Raw genomic sequence first — 24,585 nt, forward strand, 5'->3', positions numbered from 1 at the left:
CATGTCAACAGAACCACAACTGTTTTACATTCACTGTGATATTTGTATCCAACATCTTACTGTTTTGATAAGTAAGACTAAATGTGATGATGTGTCATTGGCAGTGTTGGGGGTAACGCATTACAAGTAACGCGAGTTACGTAATCAGATTACTTTTTTTCAAGTAACTAGTAAAGTAACGCATTACTTTTTAATTTGCAAGAGAATATCTCAGTTACTTTTTCAAATAAGTAACGTGAGTTACTTTTTTTTCCAATTTATTGATTGACAGCTCTCCTGTCCCCATGTTGAGAGAAATCAGAAGATGTTACTGTAGTTCTAAAATAAATATGAATATGCATTATATGCAAAAAAAACGTCTCAGGTTACGTATGTAACCATAGTTCCTCGAAGGAACGAGACGCTGCGTCGGAAAATGCTAGGGGAACGCCCTTCAGCATGACCGGCTCTGAACCTCGTGTGTAATCAGACCAATAGATGGGCGAGACGTCACGGGCGGGTGATGTAATGACCAGGAAGCTATAAAAGCACGTGCGGTGAGACCAGCGTCAGCTTCCAGGAATGAGGACTGCTCCGCCCAGCAGCCCCTGCTGACCGCCTCAACCTCCTCAGAGGAAGAGAGGTAAGCTCGTGCTCTCACTCGAGAAAATGTATTTATTTCTTTTTATCCCAAGTGCCCCTGTATATCTAAATTCTCATAGTCAGATCTTAATCCAAGATGGCGGCGCGGTCGGACGCAGCGGCTACTCCGGGTCCCAAAAACGGTGTTTTTATGTCTGTTAGTCTCGTTTCCTCATCTTCAAACAGTCTCATCTTATCGCAAAATCAACAGATAAACACTCGGAAACACATCTATGATCGACAGAGCCTTCTGGAAATCGGCAGTGAGTACAAACAACAGCTTTCGCCGGTGACTACTGAGAAGCTACGAGGCCTCTGTCTGCTGCTGAAGCCGAACCCCGGGACCGCGGCCTCGCCTACTGACGCTACCCGCACAAAACGGCGACACCGGCGATGTGAGAGGGGACAGAAGCGCGGCAAGCGTGGAGGCACACGAGCTAGGCTAAGGGCTAACCCCACTAGACCAGCGATTCCATCACTCATGCTCTCAAACGTTCGCTCTCTGGAAAATAAACTGGACTTAATTCAACTCAATCAGTCTACACAGCATGAGACAAGGGATTTAACGTATTTAGTTACTTTTTTATGGAGTAACGCAAAATTGTAATGCATTACTTTTAAAAGTAACTTTCCCCAACACTGGTCATTGGTTGACGTGTGTGGTAGAACATTTGCTCATCTCTGAGACGTCATTTTATATTCACTCAACTAGTTAATGCCAGTGTAAACTTTGCTTTGGTGTGATGCGTGCAGGCTTAACGCTGCACTTTTGTATTTCCATAACTAAACCTTTATTATTTATTATTTTTTTAAGCTCCGCAAATGTTGCTTCATCCGCATTTGTGGGGGGAAAAACAACTTTTATAGTGCACTATTTATGCACTTTTTTGTCATTCTGCATTAGTGATGGGACATTCTGCTAGATAACTTCTTCTTTTTTTTTTTTTTTTTGACAGGTTAAATTTGGATTCTGGAAGAGAAGAAACTTTAATCCTGAGTTGTGTCAAAGGAAGAATGAAATATAAATCTATTTCATGCTTTTGAAAGCCAGTTGGTAATAGCACACATCTGATGATGAATTATGAAGTAATATAATATAATGAATAATAAAAATATTTATTTGACTATATGAAATTTTTAAATGGCCATGTATAGAGAAAGATGCTTCTGACATCTTTCTTTATACAGTACATCTTCTCTATACATCCTCTTCTCTTCATTTTACTATGTTAATATGTAAATTATATACTGTGTGTGTTAACATGACTTTAGTGTAAAAAAAAATTGCTTACTGATATTTTCTTTGTGAGGTTATATCCAAGTTTAGAAATCTAAATATCTAAAATGATGAAAAGAACAGCTCAGATTTCAAACTTGAATTGCACTCTAGAATCTTTAATTCATACAAGACTAGACTGTCAATTATATTTATTAGAATAAGAATTCTTAGAATAAGTTCCCATTATAGTTTAGTTTTTTTTCTTTTCTGATTTATCATTCATGTACCATTGTATTCTCACTTGAGACTTAATTTTCATGAATCTGTCATGATGACATTGAACATCGCAATGCTTTCTTGGAAATAAGGAAGAAAAAGCCGCTATTATAAGGCAGTACATGTACAAATGAATATATCTCCGTCATAAATGAGCCAACATCTTTGCCAGGCCAAAAATGCAATGATATGCTTCAGCACACTGTAATATACTTACACTAAATGATTCATGCAGCGCTTGTTTTATGGAAATATATAGACTATTAAACCTCCATTCGCACATTCCCAACCTGCTTCTTACTTTATTGACCTAAAAGTCAACACTGAAGATTTAATGCTCTTGGCATCCACTAGATTGTGACTTTCTTTGGGCCAGCGTTCCTATAGACGTCTGCTGGAAAACCGAAATGCCTGAAGTTAAAAGAAGATTTGGGGATGTATTGCTGCTCTTCTACAACATTTGGGAAGTAAACTGTCCATTAAAAGGCTTACAAAATGGGAGTTTCACTAAACTGATGAGCCACAAAAGGATGCTAAAGTAAGAAAAAAGTGTTACTCTTCACAGTCTATGCAACCGCTCATCCAGCTTTAATGCAGGCACAATGCACATTCCACAAAGACCCTCTAGTGGACAGTCAAGGAACAGCAGGACACAAATAGGCTCATTCTTAGATCTGAACTGATGATACAACACACTTTACCAAATGAAGTTTGTAAGGAGAACTTAAGACAGTGCAGTTGGTTTGTTACAATGATAAAAACCAATAGGTTTGAATGCTTACTTGGAATGATGAACTGAAAAATTGACCAAATATGACTTTTAAGTATATATGTGTGTGTGTGTGTGTGTGTGTGTGTGTGTGTATTGTCCTATCCTAACAAACCATACATCAATGGAAAGCTTATTTATTCAGCTTTCAGATGGTGTATAAAATTCAATTAAAAAAAAATTAAATGACTGGTTTTGTAGCCCAGGGTCACACACACACACATATACATATATACTGTACATTCATGTGCAAACTTTTTACTCACTGTAAGTGATTATTCATATTACCATTTCTTCATATCAATGTCATTATTTACCCAGTTATTACTGAGCCATACTGACAACCTGAAGTTACAACAAAAAATATTATTTTTAAGGGCCAGATCAGTTTCACAACTGCACATTTACAGTAGATCTTATTTTTGCACCAGAAGTGCACTCCATCTTTCTAAACATATTATAGTTTTTATGTATAGTATAGTATAGTCTCTACTATTTGCTGATACTGTTATCCTACATCTGTTTATGTCCAACCATTTATTAAGCAGAAACCAGAGCTTGTAATTCATGGACATACAGGCCTCATGATGCCGTAGGAGCAAATGCAGGGTTGCAGCTGACCTCTTGGCAGAAAGGACAGGATGCAAATGGAGAGTAATCTTAGAATCAGTTAAACTGCTTTCATGCAAAGCAATGCAAATATGCCATGTGTGGAATCAGGCCAAAGCAGAATGCTCTCTTTTGGTTGCCATCATGCCCTGTCTTTGAAGCCTTGCCCAGCATACACACATCCAACCCCTCTTACACCCCCCCCCCCCCCCCCCCCCCCAAAAAACAACCACACACTCCTGAGAGCTGAGCGAAGTAGATTAGTGACTTCACAATGACGAAAGGTTTACAATTCCTCATGTCCAACATCCAGATGTTTCTATTTCTCATAGTAACACGTCCCTGATTAACCACTCATAGGAGGAGACATCATTTGCCTGATATATCACTATTCCCAAGGGTTACATTCATTTGGGGTGCAAGACCACCTGAATTTGACTTACCTCTGTAATTAGCCAAGGATGAATTCAATCCATATGTGAGTGCAGCTGTTGAATCGTTAGCCCTTTTCTGGGTACTCCCTCAAATGAATGAAAAGGTACAATATGGCTTAGATGTTCTACTTGTTTTGTTCAAAATAAACAACATGGTGTAAAGCATTACAACCATGACAAAAGTTAGTTGATAGTTGAAGATGGCAAAGCTAAGCTGAGAGAAGGGCATAAGAAACACATTGCTACACACCATATATCCTTGTCTTTCTATGGGATGCCTATGGTCTAAAAAATCAAATCGGGACAAAAACCCAAAAAGTTGAGAATAGTTTTGAGAATCACACTCCTCATAATGCTCAGAATATGTGTATGCTTGTTATGAGAACAGCCAAAGAGTGCTCTCAAAGGTAAAATATATCAAAAATATATATTCTTTTTTATTTTTTCTCAGATTGTTGAATGTGCCCCCAAGGAGCCATTTTAATGATAATAATAATTCTGATAACTTTCCCAGAACAGCTGGATTGAAATCCTTGCCACAGTCTAAACACTGCGTGAGTCACTCTTGCAGAAAATTGGATTTTATAATACCATTTTCTTCATTTTTTGCTGGGGTGAATTTTGTCTATCTACATTTGCACAGAATGAATTTCTTAGTAACAGTCAAAATCCACTGATAACCAAAGAAATATGGTTGCATTTAGTATGAGAGCAGACAAAAAGAAAAACCCCATTTTATAAAAGCTCCCTGGTGACAAAAGGTTTTTGAAACGGTCTGAAATGCAACTCTTGGAACTCTGTGAACTTGTTTCTGAATGCATTCTTGATGCATTGTTTGTAATTACGTGTATATAGCTTGCTATAAACCTGCATCATTATGCAAACACTGGATAACATGTAAGGTTGCCCAAAAACATGGTCTTTCAGAACTGCAAGTACTAATGTAATCTAAAAGTCATTTGCTTTGGCATGGGTCTAGTGCACACATGCAGAGAGGCATTGATTGACTGGTGTGATGTGTGACTGAACTGGCACCCCTGTTATCATACTCCATCCTGTTTGTCGAAATGCTTTCTTCACCTTGGTGATAACAAAAAATTATATTAAACACAATTATGTAATGAATTCTAACGTTCTGTAGTTGCTCAGTTACTAACAGGCTGGCACAATCACAGTTTGAGATCATACTGGCGTCTATTGACCAAAGCTTATAAAGGCAAGTATAAGTTGCTGAGAGAATACAAGAATGAACCTTCCTGGAGTAGCAGACACAAGATCTGCTTGATTTTATGCTGTGTGTGTTTTTGTAAAGCTAGCAATATAATTGACAAATGAAGCAGGTCACTAGAAGTTGAGAAGAGCAATATATTAGTTTCAGTTCAAGTGTAAAGTTACTGCAGTAAATAAGGCTACAGACTTACCATAAAAATGTCTACAAATCAAACCCCTGAACGGTAAAGATTTTAAAAACATAATTTAAAAAGCTTTTTCCAGATATTAAAGTGAAAAGAAGCTCGAGAGGAATCCTTCCAATTTAATGGAATCTGTAAAGAGCGGAAGTCTAATACTACAACCTAACAATTTCTTAAAATTAGTGAACCTCAAGTCTCAGAGCTCTTCTTTATTTGCTTTCGTATACATCTGAATGCCCTAAATGAAAAGAGGTTGACCTTTCCCTCCACTCTTCAACCCCAATTTGTATTTTTCACCATTACCGGTGAAACCGCTAAATTGTTGGGAAAACAAAAGAGTTCATTCCCTAACAGTCTTAAAGTCCCTGACAGGGTTTCACTTGTATTATAGCAAGTTAAAGGGTTAGTTCACCCAAAAATTAAAATTAGTTTGCGTTTTACTCACCCCCGATGTATCCTAGGTGTATATGACTTTCTTCTTTCAGATGAATCCAGTCGGAGTTATATTAAAAATTGTCTTTGATCTTTCAAGCTCTATCGTTGCACTCAGCGGGTGTTGCATTGCTTCAGTCCAAAAGACGTGAAATAAAAAGCACCCTTCCATAAAAAAAAGTGTCTCACACGGCTCTGGGGGGTGAACAAAGGCCTCTTGTAGCGAATCGATGCATTTTTGTAAGAAAAATATCCATATTCAAAATGTAATAATCACTTGAATCTAGCTTGCGCTCACTGTTGTAAAACGGAAGAAGTTTCGGGGGAATTACATATGAGGTCAGCTTTGCGCATGCGCCGCTCAGAAGTGACGCACGCGGAGAGATCGAAACAAAACAACGGTCACTAATTAGAAGTACAAAACGAGGATTTGTAAAGAAGAATGTCGGAGGATTTTGATATAAGCCAAGAGGAGACTGGTTTTCCTTTGCTAAAGTAAGGAAACTTTGCTTCCTTTGATCCTGTAAACAAACGTTGGTTTTCACGAGACTCACCGGCGCATGCGCAAAGCTGACCTCATACGTCATCCGCCCAGAGCTGCTTCCGTGTACAACTGCTACCACAAGCTAGATTCAAGGGATTATTACATTTTGAATATGGATATTTTTCTTACAAAAACGCATCGATTTGCTACAGGAGGCCTTTGTTCACCCCCCGGAGCCGTGTGAGACACTTTTTTCTGTGGAAGGGTGCTTTTTATTTCACGTCATGTGAACCTAAGCACTGCAACACCCACCGAGTACAACGATAGAGCTTGAAAGATCAAAGACAATTTTTAATATAACTCCGACTGGATTCGTCTGAAAGAAGAAAGTCATATACACCTAGGATGCATCTGGGGTGAGTAAAGCGCAGCCTAATTTTCATTTTTGGGTGAACTAACCCTTTAAGGTTGCATTGTGTATAAGCATCACTAGGGAAACAAATGTTTAAAGAAATGTTCTTTAGATGTTAAGAGCTCTTCAAAATGTGGAATATATCAAAACCACTGGTTCATTTTGAATAGGTACACTGCAATGATGTGATTTGACCCATTATGGTGCTTTCACTGTGCTAATGTTGAACAGTTTTGCAAGGCAAAATAGTAGATAAGACCTTCTGATTCATCTGATGGCATTGCAGAGGATGTGGTGACCTGTAAGTAGGGGGTTGGCGGCACAAATCCATTAATGACTCACAATCCATTGATGGTGTTTTCACTTGGAAACACCTGCTGAATGTACACCACTCTCACAGATGGGAAAAGCATTCAGATGTTGCACTTTATGTTACTCAGGAAATTAAGAATGTTTTTTGAGGGCTGATGAAATAACTGGTGATGGTATAAAAAAAGAGTTGTTTGAATGCTTCAACCTGAGGGCTTTGTCAAACGAAAAGTCAGCAAAAGTGGGGTTCGGTGTAAAGTATGAATTTTACATTTTATTGTGTTGTGTTTGGGTTAAAGGAAATGTGAAATGTCAATAAACATAACAGAAAATCAGGTTTACACACTGAATATGTTAAGATGAGGTTAGTCTATATAATGAAGGTTGATTTAAACCAAAAAATGTAAATTAAAATTAAACGTGTTCTCAAGACAAGGCTGTTTTTATAATGTCAGGTTGGAATTTGATTTAATTCAATTACTGGCCAAAACAATAGTTTCATATTTTGTACAATGTCTACATTTTTGCTGTATTTTTTTGTTCAGCTGTTTTATGTTTTATATTGTAGTTTTGCTGTTTAAATAGTGCTGAAAAGCCTGGACAGGCTGTTTAATGGCAGGTTCCCTATGTGACAACTTACCCCATATAGGGTCATGCTGGACACAAAGGGTCGGCATTTGCTAAATAAACATTACCTGGACAATCATGATGAAAACTTTGTATGTAGCAAGAAATCAAGTTATGTGCCTATACAAAAATTCACAAATAAACCTACTCTGAGAAATATTTAGTAAAAAGTGTGACAACCTGCCCTGGCCTCAGTCACAACAAGACGCTCATGTATTGCCCGTCCCTTTAGGAATTAAAGGGTGTTCAGAATAAAATACTGCTTTTTTCCTTTCTTCAAGGCTAAAAGTGAGCAGATATCTCACTTAAACAGGACTGTGCTGATTGGGCGATTATTCACGAACGGAGTTCAGTGTCGCGTTACGCGTGCGCCCTGCGCAAGCTCCAGTGCGCGAGTTGCGAGTCGCGCAAAGTCAACACAGTGATGCTTTCCATACGCTACATGATTTGTGTCAATAACTGCGTAGTTTATCTGTCAGCTAGAGACGATTCCGCCTGCTTCACCAACAATAGCGGCATTATTGCAGAGGGTCCATCAAAATGCCAAAGCGATAAAAATGCGAGTCATTTGAATGACTTCAAATGCTCAAAGACATTAAGAAAAACAAAGAACGCAATACATTTGACTAAAACGCGATCCGGTGGTAACGCTTTAGCAGACAGTTGAAATATAACACTGCAAGGATTACTGAATGAAACAAAAAGATAAAGAAAAACAAACTGTCATTTGCCAAGGCCAGTAATGATCTTTAGACTTGCGTAATCAGACTTGGGTTCATTAGAATAACAGGACTGGGGTCATATGGATGCCATGTTATTTAATGGACCGGTTTACTCATTTAAAATGAAATAAATCGTTATGTCTTAGCGGATCTTTTTGTGTAATATATTATAAGGATGTGCCAGACGCTGGTTTTTAAGGAGTTTGGTAACTTTTGAGCTTGTCAAGCAGGACAACCAGCTTGGCAAGCCCATCTTAAACAACCAGCAAATCATCCAAGTCAGGTTTAAAACGCTGATTTTTGTTTTTCATAGAAATATTGTAAACATTCTGTAGCTGTCTAGCTATTGTGATAAATAGTAAGCAATGTTTGGTACACTCTTAAAAATAAAGGTGCTTCAAAAGGTTCTTCAAGCGATGCCATAGAAGAACCATTTTTGGTTCCACAAAGAACCATTCAGTCAAAGGTTGTGTCTTTCTTACCTTTTTATAATCTGAAGAACCTTCTTTCGCCACAAAGAACCTTTTGTGAAACAGAAAGGTTCTTCAGATGTTAAAGGCTCTTTATGGAACCATTTAGACAAAAAAAAAAAAGGTTATTTTATGGCATCGTGAAGCACCTTTATTTTTAAGAGTGTATTAAAGAATAAATACCGTGCTGGTTTGTTGTCTGGTTGCTGGTTTTAGAGGGGTTCATGCACTTTTAGCTCTTTCTTTCTTTCTTTCTTTCTTCGTTCAGTAGGGTAAAGTTGAACTGAAGCGCACATGAGCTCTGTTGTGACGTTATGGAGGATCAAATATGCCACGCGCTCTTTGAAGTGGACGTGTGTATTTGTATATGACAACAGTGCGCGGATGTGAGTGTTTTCCCAATCACCTTTCCCAAGTCAAATAGAACAGCAAACTTTACGCCATATGAGAAGCCCATTTAAATGCTACGGATCAATGAATGAAAGTTTGTGCTGAGGCTGTGTTGGAGCGCCTGCTGTGATGTGATTGGGCTGAGCGGCGAGCTCGTGATGCTCGGGCATATATAAAGGGCGACCTGCGCTCCTGTCATGCACGCGGCTGGAAGAAGAAATCGCTGAAGAGATCAGCCGGACAGCCAGAGCCTTCATGATACTGCCCACATCACACGCATTTCCTCAACGAAGTCGCCGAGAACACGTACCGTACAGCGCGCGAGACATAAAGGAAATCCTCTTTTATTGCCCTTCATAAAAGCCCCAGTGTCATTTAGTGAGAGATGCCGCTAAGGACCGGACTTCTGCTGCTCGCCGTGCTCATCGCCTCCGCGTATGAACTGGATCAGAACGAATCCTACTCGCCCAGGAGAGCACGCTTCTCCCACAACAGCCCCTGTAAGTAGGAAGCGTTCGGGAATAATGAGCCGGTTGTGTGCTGACACGCATGCATTGGGTTCGCTTGGTGGAGGCTAGATCATATGAGAGCTGTCATATATCTATGATGAGCTCTCATCCAATGCATCTATTGACCTGATCTATGACAGATGCATCAGTGGATATCGTGTTCATCCTCTGACCTGCATATGAGGGACTCATCATAGCTCATGATGAGCTTCTTTTGATGCATTGAGCGCGATGAATGAATGTGCATGATGATTCCGCCGCGGCTTTCAGCCTCAAAAGCAGGAGTTTCTATTGGGGAGAAAATGCTAGAGTAAAAACCTGTTCATTGGTTACCTTACCACATACCGTAAAAATAGTATAGGATCTTTTAAAGACAATACTTTTAATGTAAAATTGTAAAATAAATAAAATAAAATAAATTATAATTACCTTAGAATTGAATAGAAAATGTATATACACGTTCCTTGTAAGTAAAAAAGTATCAATTGCATTATTGTCATTTAACTTTAGGCAAGTCAGTTCAGAATAAAATTATTATTTACAACAACAGCCAGGCATATGTGGAGAATATTTTTTATTATTAAATTCAACAACGCAATGCAATACAATTATGCATATTACACATCAGTACACTGAAAGAAATGGTGTAGAATCAATTTTCCATGAAATTAAACATGAAAATTTGAAGTAGAAAGACTGAAATTTTTTTTTTTTTTTTGAAAACGTAACTAATCTTTATTTACAACTTTGAAAAAAAATAATTTTATATATATATATATATATATATATATATTGTATATAAAGTGTATAAAGTATGGACCATATTATAATTTACATTAGAAAGCATATATTTTATGGCACAAAATATGAATCATCTCTTAATTTATTGAGAATTGTTCCCAGAATTCCCTGGGTAAATCATCACATTTATTTATATTTCCCAGTCCTTTAATTGGATTGATCGAACAAGATACTAAGAGTTCTGATATTTCATATAACAGCACTGGGGCACTTCACTGTTTGTACTGCTCCATTTGTCTGTTTTGCTGTGTGAATTGCAACATGCAAAGCTTTATGCTTTGGCTTCTTTTGTTACATAATTGGCCAAATTCTATATGAAATTTGAATATTAACTTCTTTCTGTGTCCTGAATATCAGTGTGGCTTTATCACAGGAAATCCCAATCATGCTGATATTCACTACTACAGCATTCTTTCTTGTGTGATAATTGGATCATTGTGTGTGTTACTCAGTTACTGGTGTTTTACATTTGTGTGGGTGACACTGGTTCTGTCTTAATGTTATTATTAGGTACAGTTGCCGATTTTTATGGATTTAAGTCATCATGTTGTCTTCCATAATGTTATTACCACATTTTACAGTAACAGACAGATTCCAATAGCTTACATATGTTGGTATATTGACATTATATCATTTAATAATATATCATTATATAATTTTGACAACCACAACTACCAAGTTACAGTAAAAATTTCTGTAAAAGTTTTTTTTTTTTCTGTCATACTGTATTTTTAGTTATGGCATCATATTGGACAGGCAGATTTGTCAATGTATATAATTCAAAACCTGCAGAATCCTAATATGATCAAAACCAAACCAGAGTGAAATCCCAAAAGTGATACAGTTAAACTCTCTTATACCCAGCAGAAATGTTTTAAAACATTTCCACATGCATTCAAATCATTACAGTACTTTCTTTCTAGATATCTATAAAGCATTGTTCCATTCCTGATGTAGGTTAATAATTATCTGTGAAAGAGTTTGAGGTAGATCCAGTGAGTGGTTTGTATATGAAAGGCCTTCCCCAGTGAGGTCATATAAGCATGCTTCAAGTTTCAGCTCTCATCGCATTCACCTGAGCCAGCTAACAGAGGTCTTCAGGTTCATTTGAAAATGACAGGTTGTACAGGTAGAGAACTGGAGGGCGAGCAGCTCGCTTACACTAACTTTTAATCGACTAAGCACAATGGATGCTTTAAATGTCATTGTGTGCACCTGAAAGGTCCCAACACTATTAAAGATGATGAATTGTTCTGACCTGCTGCTCATTATATTGAAACTGAAGATCTGGTGTCAGTGTTACAAAAGGTTCTTGCTTTATCTTGAATGAAGTCAGTAATTAATATGCTGCAGAGAAAACCTCGTCCAAGTGTCAAAAAGTGGATCTGTGTGTGGTGTGGGACACTCTGTTCTGTGTCTGGTCGGGAAACCTTTGTCAAACTCCACTTGGTATTTGCATAACTTCCTGTTGTATTTAGTTGTCAGAGAGACATGTACTGACTCAGTACTTTTGAGACAAAGAGACAGTGGTGCACTAATAATTCCAAAAGATCCTTTTATCCTAAAAAGTCCATTCTTTTCATTTCAGTTCTTAATGCTGAAATCAAAATGAGAAGCTGCATTAAATAAATCATTATATATTTTATGGAGTTCATTCCTTTACAACTGGACTTTATGTCTCATTTTCTGAAGACGTTTCGGTGTCAATGCCATCATCAGTTGTAAGTTGATGACAGGGTTACCATACGTGCTCTTTTTCCTGAACATGTCAGGATTTTTAAATTGCCTAATATGTCCAGGTTTTGGTTTTGTAGTCAAAATTGACCTAGTGTGCAGGCATTATACATAATGCCTGACCAGTCGTCGTGTGCAAGTAGGTGGGATCTGCAGAGAACTGTCAAAGCAATGCAGATACATGTACATATAATGTATGAGGACTGTGAAGCATGTCAATAGGAAAACAAAGCCAAAACCCAGACATTTTAGGCAATTTAGAAATCCCGACCAGGACATGTGCAAAACAAAAGAGGACACCCTAGTTCAAGGAATAGTTCATCCAAAAAAATGAAAAATCTGTCATCAGATCTGTCAAGTTTCTTTCTTCTCTTGAACATAAAAGAAGAATGTGGGTATCCAAAGAGTTTCTTGTTGACTTCCATAGTATTCTTTTCCATTCTATGAAAGTCAATGGTGACCAGCAACTGTTTGGTTACACACATTCTTTAAAATATCTTATTTTGTGTTCAGCAGAAGAAAGAAACTCATACAGGTTTGGAAAAACTTGAGGATGAGTAAATGATGACAGAATTTTCATTTATGGGTAAACTATTCCTTTATTGAGAATATGATAAAACCACAGATGGGATCCCAGATAATGAAAAATTCCAGTTGTAAATGAATGAACTCTGCCTGACATATTAAGACAATTGTAGTGTCATCTCCAAATCTGCGAGGTCTAGCTAAGTCATGCATACTGGTCTGGTGTGAAACACTGACACTCAAGTGCCACAGGTTCAAGTCGGGGTCACACGCTCCGCAATCTGAACAGGTAGCTATGTAAGTGTAGAAAATGAATTATTCATTCCAACAATTCGTCCTAGTCTTTGTGGAAAAGTGTAATATCACCTGTTGAGAACCGTATATAGGGTCTCTGATAACTTACCCATTAGAAGTTTTACAGCACTTGATGATACACGAGAGAGTAAGAGAGAAAGCAAACACAAGACTGTGCATTGTCTATTGATGTGTTTTCTTGAATCTCAAATGAGTCCTGACCTGTCGGAGCACATCGCAGTACCCTCAAAATTATTAGAGTCAGCCGGCAAAGCTGTATTCATGTTTCATTAGTCACAATATATCTAATCATCGTGCCTGTTTTCCCACTGCAATACAATAAGTGCTCTATGAAAGCATAAAATGCAATATCAAGCCCATATTTTAAGTCTCTTCTGTACAGTGTAAGTGAAGGGACAATCCCTGAACTGTGTGGCTCAACTCATCCGTAACTCTATTTTGCTGGAGTCCCAGTATTTCCCTGATTTGGCTTCATCATACATTAAATTAAAAATAGCCCTGAGGAGACAAAAAAGTACACTTTTGCATACTTTTAAAAAGAGAACTTATTACAGAAATAATATAGTTTAAAAGAATATACTTAAGTGCAAATTTAATGTAATGTTTTCTGACACTTGTTGCATTTTTTTGCAATTAAATAGACATTTATTATCGGTTATATTTAATGCAGTTAGCTGCACTTAAAAGTGCTTTTTGACCCACTTAAGTAGGACTTATGTGCATCTTTATGTTATTTCATTTTTTTCTATTGTCTTTGAAATACGTTTAAATACGCTGGTAAACTAAAATATACTTTAATGTCATTTCTATCTAAATGTGTATGTTATGAAATGAAATATATTTGTAATTACACATTTGCAATGGTGATATATTAACGTTTGTAAATAAAATATTGAATAACACACTACATTTGAAATTATAATTTGAAATGCTTAGTACGTTAGTCAGCACATCAAAATAACTGTACTTCTGTAAAGCACCACACAAGATTATTAAACATAATGATTTAAAATGTACTTTAAAGTAAAACTTCTAATTTGACATTATTACAAAGTAATTTTTTAAGTGTACTTAAGTGTGTTAAGAAATATAGTCATGAAAGTGTATCTCTTTAAATACACGTAAGTGGCCTTTTATTTCAGTAATATTATATTATCTGCATGCAACTTTTAAAAAATATACTTTTTTAGATTTGAAATACACTTCAAGTGTACATTCAATACAATTAAGCTAACTACTTTTTTTACGGAAAATAGTTTTAAAGCACCCCAAGGCTAAGACATGGGTCAGCAAGCCACCTCAGGTTAGATCACATGAGTTTATACACACCACGGTACAGTTTTGCTCTGATTCTGAGAAAAGTGAAGCAGAACAACTTCTAGTTATGTATTTACAAGGAAAACTGTTTCACTGTTAAGAGAGGCCAGTCATGCAAACATTTCACCATCACTTGTCCCGAGGCTAACAGCGAGTGTAGGAAAGGGACACAATTGTATTTGGTATTAAAATGAAGATGTTTATCATTTTTATGACTCTTTCATAGCTCAGGAGATATAATTTAGGAGTTCTCAGTTGCTTTTCGTTGATGTATCAACTTTGTCTTGGATGCTTATCCTTAAATTGGATGATTGAAAAAAGAAACAATAGCAATATTAATTTGGATAGCACAACTCATTTATACTTGGAAGAATTTGAGACACCTGAGTTCGTATTGAGATCTCTTACTTTAGTATTTTGGTATCATGGCAAAGCTGAGCACAGTTTGAGATACTGATGAGAACTTTAGAGGAGACATGTATGGGATCCATGCTGGGAGAAAAAACATCTTAAACCAGCCTAAGCTTGTTTGCTGGCCTTAGTTGGTCTCCCAGACTGATGTGTCAGACCTATGTTCCTGTTTTGTTGTGTTTTCTCCCCATGTGCTCCCCGTGACCCAGTTTCTCCATTGTTTGACTGTGTTCGTTTGGTTCAGGTGTGTCACGTCAATTACCATCGTTTAGTCTTGTGTATATATATTGGTGTCTGTTCCTGGTTTCCTTTGTCCAGTGTTAAACGTCTATACCAGGCGTGTCAAACTCAATTCCTGGAGAGCCGGAGCCCTGCAGAGTTTAGATTCAACCCTAATTAAACACACCTGATCCAACTAATCAAGTCCTTCAGGCTTATTTATAAACTACATGGTATGTGTGTTGGAGCAGGGTTAGAACAAAACTCTGTAGGGCTCCGGCCCTCCAGAAATTGAGTTTGACACCCCTGGTCTATACTATGTGCTCTATGTGTGTTCCTGCCTGCCATTTGTTACCCCTATTTGGATTATTAAAGACGGTGATTCGTCAATCTCCTGCGTCTCTGTGTCCTTCGCTCCTGCACAGCAGACACCCGTGACAGAACACTGGATCAAACAGGATGAATTGGGCTGAGGACTTTATCTTCAATTTCCAGCAGGAGGGACGGTCTTTGGAGCAGTATGTGGAGGAGTTTCTGACCGTGTTACATCAGGTGAGCTGGAGCGATCGTACTGTTAATGCTTGCTTCCGGATGGGACTAAAAGATGATAATTTGTTTCGAAGCCCCGGAGAGGGCTGTGGTTCCCGCGTCTGGCCCGGGAAGGGCCTCAGATCCCGACTCAAGTCCAGAGAGGGCTGTTGTTCCCACGTTAGGCCCAGGGAGGGCCTCAAATCCCGAGTCAAGCCCAGGGAGGGCTCCTGTTCCCACGTTAGGCCCAGAGAGGGCCTCAGATCCCGAGTTTAGCCCAGAGCCCAGCCCAGATCCAGTTCCAGCCAGGGGATCCGGAGTCTTCCCCAAGAAACATTTTTTTGGGGGGGACTATACGTCTCCGGCCGTAGGGGCCGGGCAGAGTTCCGAGGCCAAGGCCATGGAGGCCACTCCGCCATGGCTCCCCGAACTGCCTGCTCCACCATGGTTCCCGGAACCGGTACCACCCTGGAGGCCTCCCGTCTTTTACAAGCCAGTTCTAAGAGGCCTCCAGGGCACCTACCCTCCCACCCCCTTTGTTGATTGTATGTGGTGCGAGGACGTGCCTTCCGGGAGGGGGAGTTGATGTCAGACCTATGTACCTGTTTTGTTGTGTTTTCTCCCCATGTGCTCCCCGTGACCCAGTTTCTCCCTTGTTTGGTTGTGTTCGTTTGGTTCAGGTGTGTCACGTCAATTACCCTCGTTTAGTCTTGTGTATATATAGTGGTGTCTGTTCCTGGGTTCCTTTGTCCAGTGTTAAACGTCTATACTATGTGCTCTGTGTGTGTTCCTGCCTGCCCTTTGTTACCCCTATTTGGATTATTAAAGACTGTGATTCGTGAATCTCCTGCATCTCATAATCCTTCGCTCCTGCACAGCAGACACCCGTGACAGTAGCTATGTTTCCATCCAAAGATTTGAATTAAACTTATGCACAAAACTGGAATATTGCATAAAACATATGCGAACAAAGCACCGTTTCCATCCAACGAGTCAAAGAGAAACAAAATCGTCACTTCCTGGTAAACTGTGGCACTAAATATCACTAAGAATATAGGAGAAGCCACTGAATATAATAATTTTCATATATGATATAAATTACTTGCACCTCAGAGCGAGCAGATGTAACACAATAAATGCTGTCAATGCTTTCAGAGGTGGATGCTGCTGTTTGGGAACGTAGTCGTGTAAGACAATTATACAGAAATACTTTGACAACAGACTTTGCTCAGGCATTTCAGAATGACCATAACAACATATAGATGCTGTGAACGAGATCGGTCTGCTGCTAGTCAAGTTATCCCATCACATAGCACAAAGTCACATGACTTTTTCGATGCGCATGGAGGAATTTATTTGGTAAATGTGTTTCCATCGTAGTTTATGCACATTTTTTCTTATCGGATAAAAAGTTTATCCTACTCAAATGTGTGCATACGTTTTTTTATGCGCAATTTTAGAATTTATGCGCATCTTGGCGTTTCCATCCAGCGGTTTTTTTAATGCGATATTCCAAAATGCGCATAAAAATAGGTGGATGGAAACGTAGCTAGTGTGTTGGCTGCTTTTAGAGGGGTTTGGGCATTTTTCTAGCTGGTTAAACTTAGAGAACAAATGGATACCCAGTTAAACCAGCTAAACCCCAACCTGACCAGGCTGGAAGAGCATTTTAAACTAGACCATCTTTCTTGCTGTCTATAAATTGAGATATTGTCTCATTTGTGTTGTGTGTGTTTTTTTTTTTTATATTCCTTTGGTTGGTTAAATTTACCACTAGAGCTCAGCTATTTAAAAATAAATGTTAAAAAATGGCATATTTTTGTTATACAAGGCAACGAATCATGCTTTGTAAAATAATGCAAGTTCACAAAAATAATTTTGACTCATCCCTGCCAATTATTTATTTTTATTATTTTTTATAATATTAATATTTATTAATATTTGTTCTTCTTGATGTTATTTTTATAAAAAAATAATTATTTTTATTTATTATTGAAATACTAAATTAAAATATAATCAAAATATTACAAAATTGACTCCCCATAACCATATAAATCTTGGTTATATGAGGAGTCACTGACAATGGAAGTAAATAGGCCCATTTATTTATTATTTAAAACCAGAAAATGTGTGGCTTATATAATAATAAAATGCACTTCTCTTCTTCTGATTCTTCTCTTAAAATGTGCTTTATTTAAGCAGGAAAACTGAAAAATCACAATTCACAAAATCATGCTAACTAACGTACTGTTTTCATCTTGTGGCTAACATAACGTCTACAGGTTGACACTGTTCACTTCCATTGAAAGAATCTTACTGTAACCCTGATTTATGCTTTTTATTAAAGTAATCATGGACAAGTTGATATTATATTTTGTGGTAATTGACATTAGGCCAATAATGCCTGTCAATAGAGTTTAACTTTTATTGAACCCAGAATGTTTCATTAATGTGCACAATGAGCAAATGGCCTTAACAGAATGTACATCTAAGATCTTGCCCTAACCTGCTCCTATGGACAATAGACATATTCACTGCATGACATTTGGGGGGTTTCTGGTTATTTCAGAAGTCTGCCTTTTGCCAACAGCATTGACAGCAACACACAGGCTATTTTCATTCAGATACAGTAAAGTGAGTGTGTAGCACCACCAGCCTCTCTCTCTCACACATTCACACACACACACACACACACACACACACCCCTGAGGTTCTTTCTTGGCGTGACGTGGGATCCTGGCCCTGCAGGCTACGAGTTTGTGCAGCAAAGCATTTATAGTCTTTGGCGTGGAAATGTTAGAGGTGGCGGTTTTGGCCCTCTTTCTCACCCCGCTGAACGTTATTGTCTTGTCACATGTAAGGGTAATGGAAACAATGGGTCTTGTGCCAAAAGAGACAGTTAGCAGGACCCAATACATTGTGGCACACATGCCCTACAACCCTCTCTCTCACTCCCTGACTACGGGGGCAAACGCAGGGCACAGAATGCACAGACTACCACAAGAACCCCACAAGGCCTGCTGTGGATATTCTTCATTCATTGGGTCACAGTTCCAAGAACAGAAAAATGGCTGGAATACCCATAAAATTTATGGCAGAGAGTGGAGTGGAGTAATGACACCACTGCTTGGCTCAGTTGCTATATATTTCATGGTGTCAAGTGGTTAGTCAGGCTTGTTGTTATTTGTCATTTTAAGTCGAAATCTGGCTTGCTATCAAAACTGAATGGAAATTGGAAACTCACACCAAGCCACACATAAAATCCTAGTATTTGTGGAGCATTTGTACTATAGTTCCCCCAGACTGAGTGGTATTTAAACATCCCATGGGCTGGGAGGTGATAATGAGAATGTGTCCCCTTCTAAATGATCCCGTGTTCACTTGTAAGCAAGGTGAGGAATTAATTATCTTGCCTAAATGGTTTCACAAGTTCATTGCTACTACATACAATGTGTTTCTCCTTAAATAATTTCCCATGAGAATATGTTCCAGCATTAACTGCCTGTTCCTCACACTGGGAGTCCAGACTGTCTCCAAAGACTGTTCCCTCAACAACCCTCAGTGGCTTTTATCCAGGTCTCTCTTCTTTGAGAAAGTACAAGCTGAACTGTCCATGTATTAGAAGGAAGTTAATTTGTTTCAATGACTGAGCAGAGAATCCCATGGATGGATGGATGGATGGATTAATGACGAGAAATATTGCAGAATCTGAAATATTTTGTCAAGATTTGTCAAGCATGGGGAAAACAAATGGAACAACAGTCCTCAGAATAGTTCCAATTTAATTAGTTTGCTCAAGCATGTTGCCGAATAACATGTACATTCAACATAATTTGTCAATTTTAAAAAATTTAAGTAGATATGTCTTCAGTGGACTTTTAACATTTTCGGCAACTGAGATCTGGCAACAACTTTTTTGATTTGGGCGAACAATTCGCAGACCGCTTTCCTCATGCGTGAAATCACCCACATGCCAACAAATCAATGGGAACGTGCAATAATGACTATTCTAAGCAATAAAATGCAGATGGTGAAGTTGCTGCGGATCCGCTCACCCAAATCCCTCCATAACTGATTTGCAGAAAATTACAGTTGTTTGGCAAATAAACAATTCATGGGCAGTTACATACGTATTCCCAACATTTTATTATGTAAGCTTTATGTTTACACCTCAAATGACAAGGGAATATATAGTAATGTTAATATTACTAAGCCAGTCCCCAAACTCATCCTCTCAAATTTCTTGGGTATGCAGAGTATTCACAGCTTTTATAGACTGAACGGACCTGATATAGAGCAGAATAGTCGGGTTCCGGAAGTCAAAACCCCATTCACATTCTCCATAGGAAAATTTATTTTTAACAATAACTGGTAAACCTTTAAAGACAGACCTACTGTGAGCTCTGAGATTGTTAATTGATTGTATATTGTTTTGTTGAACCCATCTGTCTATTTTTAAAATAATCTCATTTAATAGTGGAATTCTTGGTGAAAAACTACATTACCCATGATGCTGTACAGAAAATTCCACCAATCAGAGAGTCACAGCAAGCAAAGCTCCACCCACTCCCATGAAGAGCCGCAAATGATGTAATCGAGTCGGTCTTTCTACGCTCTCAAAATACATAAATGTTTGCATATATATGCATATTTTGCAATAAAATTATTGCATACTTTGAATAGTTTTATATTTCTCCATTGTTTTAATATAATTATGTCATTCGCAATGCTTCATGGGATTGTAGTTCTTCCCTTCAGTAAAACTGTACACAATCTTATACCTTTGTGCTTATGTCCAATTTGTATATTCTTTTTTGGTAGCACTTTATTTTAAGGACCAATTCTCACTATTAACTAGTTGCTTATTAGCATGCATATTACAAGCATGCTAACTATTAATAAGCAGCAAATTAGGAGTTTATTAAGGCAAAAGTCATAATTAATAGTTACTTAATGCTGGGAACTAAAGTGTGACCACCACTTTTTGGATTCAAATTAAAGTTTGTACTGTTGTGATTCTCCTCATAGCTGGTTGGTTTTGGTCCAGTCTTATAATGCTTTAACAAAGACTTTTTGAACATTTCTATGGGAAAAATACTTCCGTAACCAGCTCCACTGAAAAGTGGGCGGGCATCAGTGCATTCTACATGTGTAACTATAAAATATACTGTACCTCCATATCATACAATATATATATATATATATACTGTATATATTGCCAAATATATTTGGTTTGGACTTGACAAATACAACTTGAAGTACTGTATGGTTTTAACCACTGACAATAAAAAAGAAGAAATGTGCTAAAGATTGCTTTTTAGATTCTGCTAATGTTCTTGTCAAATCTAACGGTGATTTTGTTTTTGCAGCGGATGTGGCGCGTTGCTTGAACAGTGCGCTCCAGGTGGGCTGTGGTGCCTTTGCCTGTCTTGAAAACTCAACGTGTGACACAGATGGCATGCACGAAATCTGCAAGTCCTTTCTCTACAGTGCTGCTAAATTCGACACTCAGGTATGTACGTTTGCATACAATTCAAGCCAAAGAACAATAAAGATATATCAGTTCATCGATGGATACACAATATCCTATTGAAGTCAAAGGCGCCATCTCAGCAGACAGTAGGAAGCTAAGAAGCAATGGGATTGGATGAATCCTGTCAAATGAATGCGGCTGAAGTCCACTGAGATCTGAAAAAGGCCCGATGGGAGCTATTATTTTCAAAAGTTCTTATTACAGAGTGATTCATAAATGCTTTCTTAATTGATGGCCTTATATAGACTAACATTGTATCACAATAATTGTTGCTTTAGTGATTTGACCGCCAATTTTACCTCAAACAAAGATCTTATTACCAAGTTAATACATTGAAAATTGATTCAAACGAATCGTTACATAGAACTGATTCAAATGAATGATTTGTTTGAAAATCATTACTTTTTAGTGCCCAAGGTTCTGCTTATTATAATAAAAACCTTTCCAGTTTCATGAGATGGACTGAAGTTACAGTTCAGGCCTGTGCTTGACATGGAGTTTCCTGTTGATTTTGCAGGGTAAGGCTTTTGTGAAAGAAAGCTTGAAGTGCATTGCCAATGGCATCACTTCCAAGATCTTTCTAACAGTCAGACGTTGTTCCACCTTCCAGAGGATGATTTTGGAGGTTCAAGAGGAGTGTTACAGCAAGCTGGACATTTGCACAGTGGCCAAATCAAACCCAGAAGCCATTGCAGAGGTCGCTCAGCTACCCAGCCACTTCCCCAACAGGTAAGACTCCTGAACCGGATGAAACGATTTCATCTTATGGTGTACACAAAAACAGAAAAAGGGTTGACCATACTAAATTTGGAAATGAAAGAATCAGTTAGGTGGATTCCCTTGTGAAAAAGAAGTGTGCAAAATTGTATTGAATTAATTTTATTAAATATAAACTGCGCTTGCAGATAATATAATATTACTGAAATAAAAGGCTACTTAAGTGTATAAAGAGTATATTTAAAGTGCACTTTTTTATAATCTCTAAAGGTTTTACTTTACATTAGATTTTAAAATATTTTAAATTTTAAATAGATTTTAAAAAATATTAATGCTTTTAAAAAGTACACTTATTTTGATATATTGACTAACATACTAAAGCACATGTAAAGTACTTGATTATAATTTTAACTGTATTTTGTAATTTGATATTACATTTAAAGTGAATATATTTTAAATGTCCTAAATTGACACAAAAAGACATACAAGTTTCAATTATGAAATTGCATATAAAGATTACAGTGAGTCAAAAAACATTCTGAAATTCATCTAATTGCATTTTATATACATTTAATGTGATACGTGTTTGCAAAACTGTTATACGCATTATATTGTGTCATTAAGCTGCGTTTAGCTAAATGGTAAAAACACAACATTGTTTTTGCATTAACTTAATGCACATTTTGACTTCAGTAAACCCACTTCAGTCTATGGTTAAAATTGTATGCAAATTTTAAGCATGTGTATGTGCATTTCCATTCAGATGTTCCTATGTACAAATTCAACATTTCCATAAAAGTAGCAGAAACAGTGGAAACTCAGCAAGTGTTTAATGAAGTAGATAGTACTTCTTAATCGTTATGTCGTGAGCTAGAAACCAAACTGTTGACTGATTTTGTGTTAGAAACCAATATTTTAAAAAATCATTTGTGAAGCATTCAAAAAATATAAATGGTCTTAACACGTTCTTTCGCTTTAAATTCACTGAGCATTCGCAGCACTATCTGTAGCTTTCTAATGCTGCTTAACCCACTAATTTGTTGACGCACTGGCTCAGCGTGAATTTTCTCTGTCTCGCCACAGGTTTTATGGGAAACTACTGCAGAGTTTGATGGAGTGTGACGATGAGACGTTGGACCTGGTGAGGGCAAATATGTTGACCCGATTAGGGCCCGAGATCGCCATGCTCTTCCAACTACTGCAGAACAAGCCGTGTCCGTCTGCTGCAGTACCTACTGGAATGGAGACTCGTGGTGGGTGGCGGTGGTCTGTCAGTCCCTATGGATACAAGATCCAGCCAAATCTACGCAACAGAGATGCCTCGGATCTCTTTGGCAAGAAACGCAACATTGGTGACAGCTCTTAACTTCAGACCAATTTGCCAGTCCAAACTTAGCCATCGTGCACACATAAACAAACGCAGAGTGAAAACACACACACACACAGAAAAAATTAAAGCAAGACAAAACAGTGGTTTATTTTCCGAGGCTATACAAGGACACATTCCTTCTCAACTGGAAAAAGGCATGCACCAGTGCAGAAACATCTTGAATGTCCTAATTCTATGTTTATCACTTCATATTCGACGAGTTTTACACGTTTAAGGGGAAATCGGCCTGGTTTACAGACCGATCCGCGTGTAGGTCAAGTCAAGGTCATCATGAAATCCAGCGGAAGTCATCCAGGCCATTATGTAGAGAGCTTTTAGACTTATTTCCATGAAAATATCTCTAGAAACGAAAGGAAAATACTATCGGGGAAAAAAAATCAACAGCCATTTATATATGAAATATATCTTACAGAGATTACAGCAAAGAAAATGTATGTGTATATAAACTGAATCTAGCATTGATGTGAAATAGTTGGCATGTGTTATAGAAATAAGAGTGTACTATTTATTTATTAACAGATATTTTAATACTACTTTAGCTGTAAATCTCAAATTGCCACTAGCCTTTTTGTGAAACTCTCCCATTTGGCGAGAGCTATATCTTTAAAAATCGATGTGCGGGAATTCATTAAAATACCAAAAAACTCAAGTTCAGATGCCGTAAATCATAAGAATCGACTACAGCAACAGTAGATGTCAGCGATCCACACTGGACGACCAAACAATATTTATGAAATGAGTTAGAGATGCACAGGAAGGGACAGATAATTTCTCTTCGCACTCCTTCAGCTTCTTTCTGAAGATCTACAGGAGCTTTTTTTCACTGTTCGCAAGCTCTTGGATGGTCTCTCTACTTATTATCTGTTCAAATAGTGCAGTACAAATAAACTCGGAGAGGAAAATCAATTCTAAGCCCTGAGTGCATTGTTAGCGCTACATCTAAACACATATTTTGGCAAACCTATTGGACAGATGAACAAATTACTCCCTGGTGAATATGACATGCAGAAGTGAGTTCAAGCGCGCTGTTCTCAGCGTTGCTGAGACAAAAAAGAAAATAAATAACCTAAATGTTTATTTAAAAACATATTAATTGAATTATACATATTTATTTTCTTACTATTTTATTTAAATGTTTATTTTATTACAATTCTGTGGGCAATATTAGTTCATTCAGCAAGCATCGGTTTATAGATATAGTGCTTTTTGATTGCTTAGGCGTCTGTTTTTGGGAGCTATTTGAAATTGATTTAATCTATCATTTATTTAGTCATTCTGAGTTGACTGTATAAGACCCATGTAATGACTCTGTGCTGGTCATGGGGGAACACGCTGGTCATATGATATATGGGACCACTATAATGCAAACTTTGTCAAAAGTTTATTGAGCATTGCCACAT

At 37.7% G+C, this 24,585-nt stretch overlaps 1 protein-coding gene across 1 annotated transcript; it reads left to right on the forward strand.

Annotated features, from left to right (window-relative positions):
* The first annotated feature begins 9,411 nt into the window (after positions 1–9,411).
* LOC107678391 (stanniocalcin-like) lies at positions 9,412–24,205 on the forward strand. The gene is made up of 4 exons (XM_016473631.1): positions 9,412–9,686; positions 20,915–21,057; positions 21,596–21,807; positions 22,879–24,205. The coding sequence occupies exons 1-4, from the start codon at positions 9,572–9,574 to the stop codon at positions 23,159–23,161; spliced, it is 753 nt and encodes a 250-aa protein (XP_016329117.1). The 5' UTR covers positions 9,412–9,571; the 3' UTR covers positions 23,162–24,205.
* The last annotated feature ends 380 nt before the right edge of the window (positions 24,206–24,585 follow it).

This window comes from Sinocyclocheilus anshuiensis, unplaced genomic scaffold (genome assembly GCF_001515605.1).
Source record: "Sinocyclocheilus anshuiensis isolate Anshui unplaced genomic scaffold, SAMN03320099.WGS_v1.1 scaffold112, whole genome shotgun sequence".
Taxonomy (NCBI): domain Eukaryota; kingdom Metazoa; phylum Chordata; class Actinopteri; order Cypriniformes; family Cyprinidae; genus Sinocyclocheilus; species Sinocyclocheilus anshuiensis.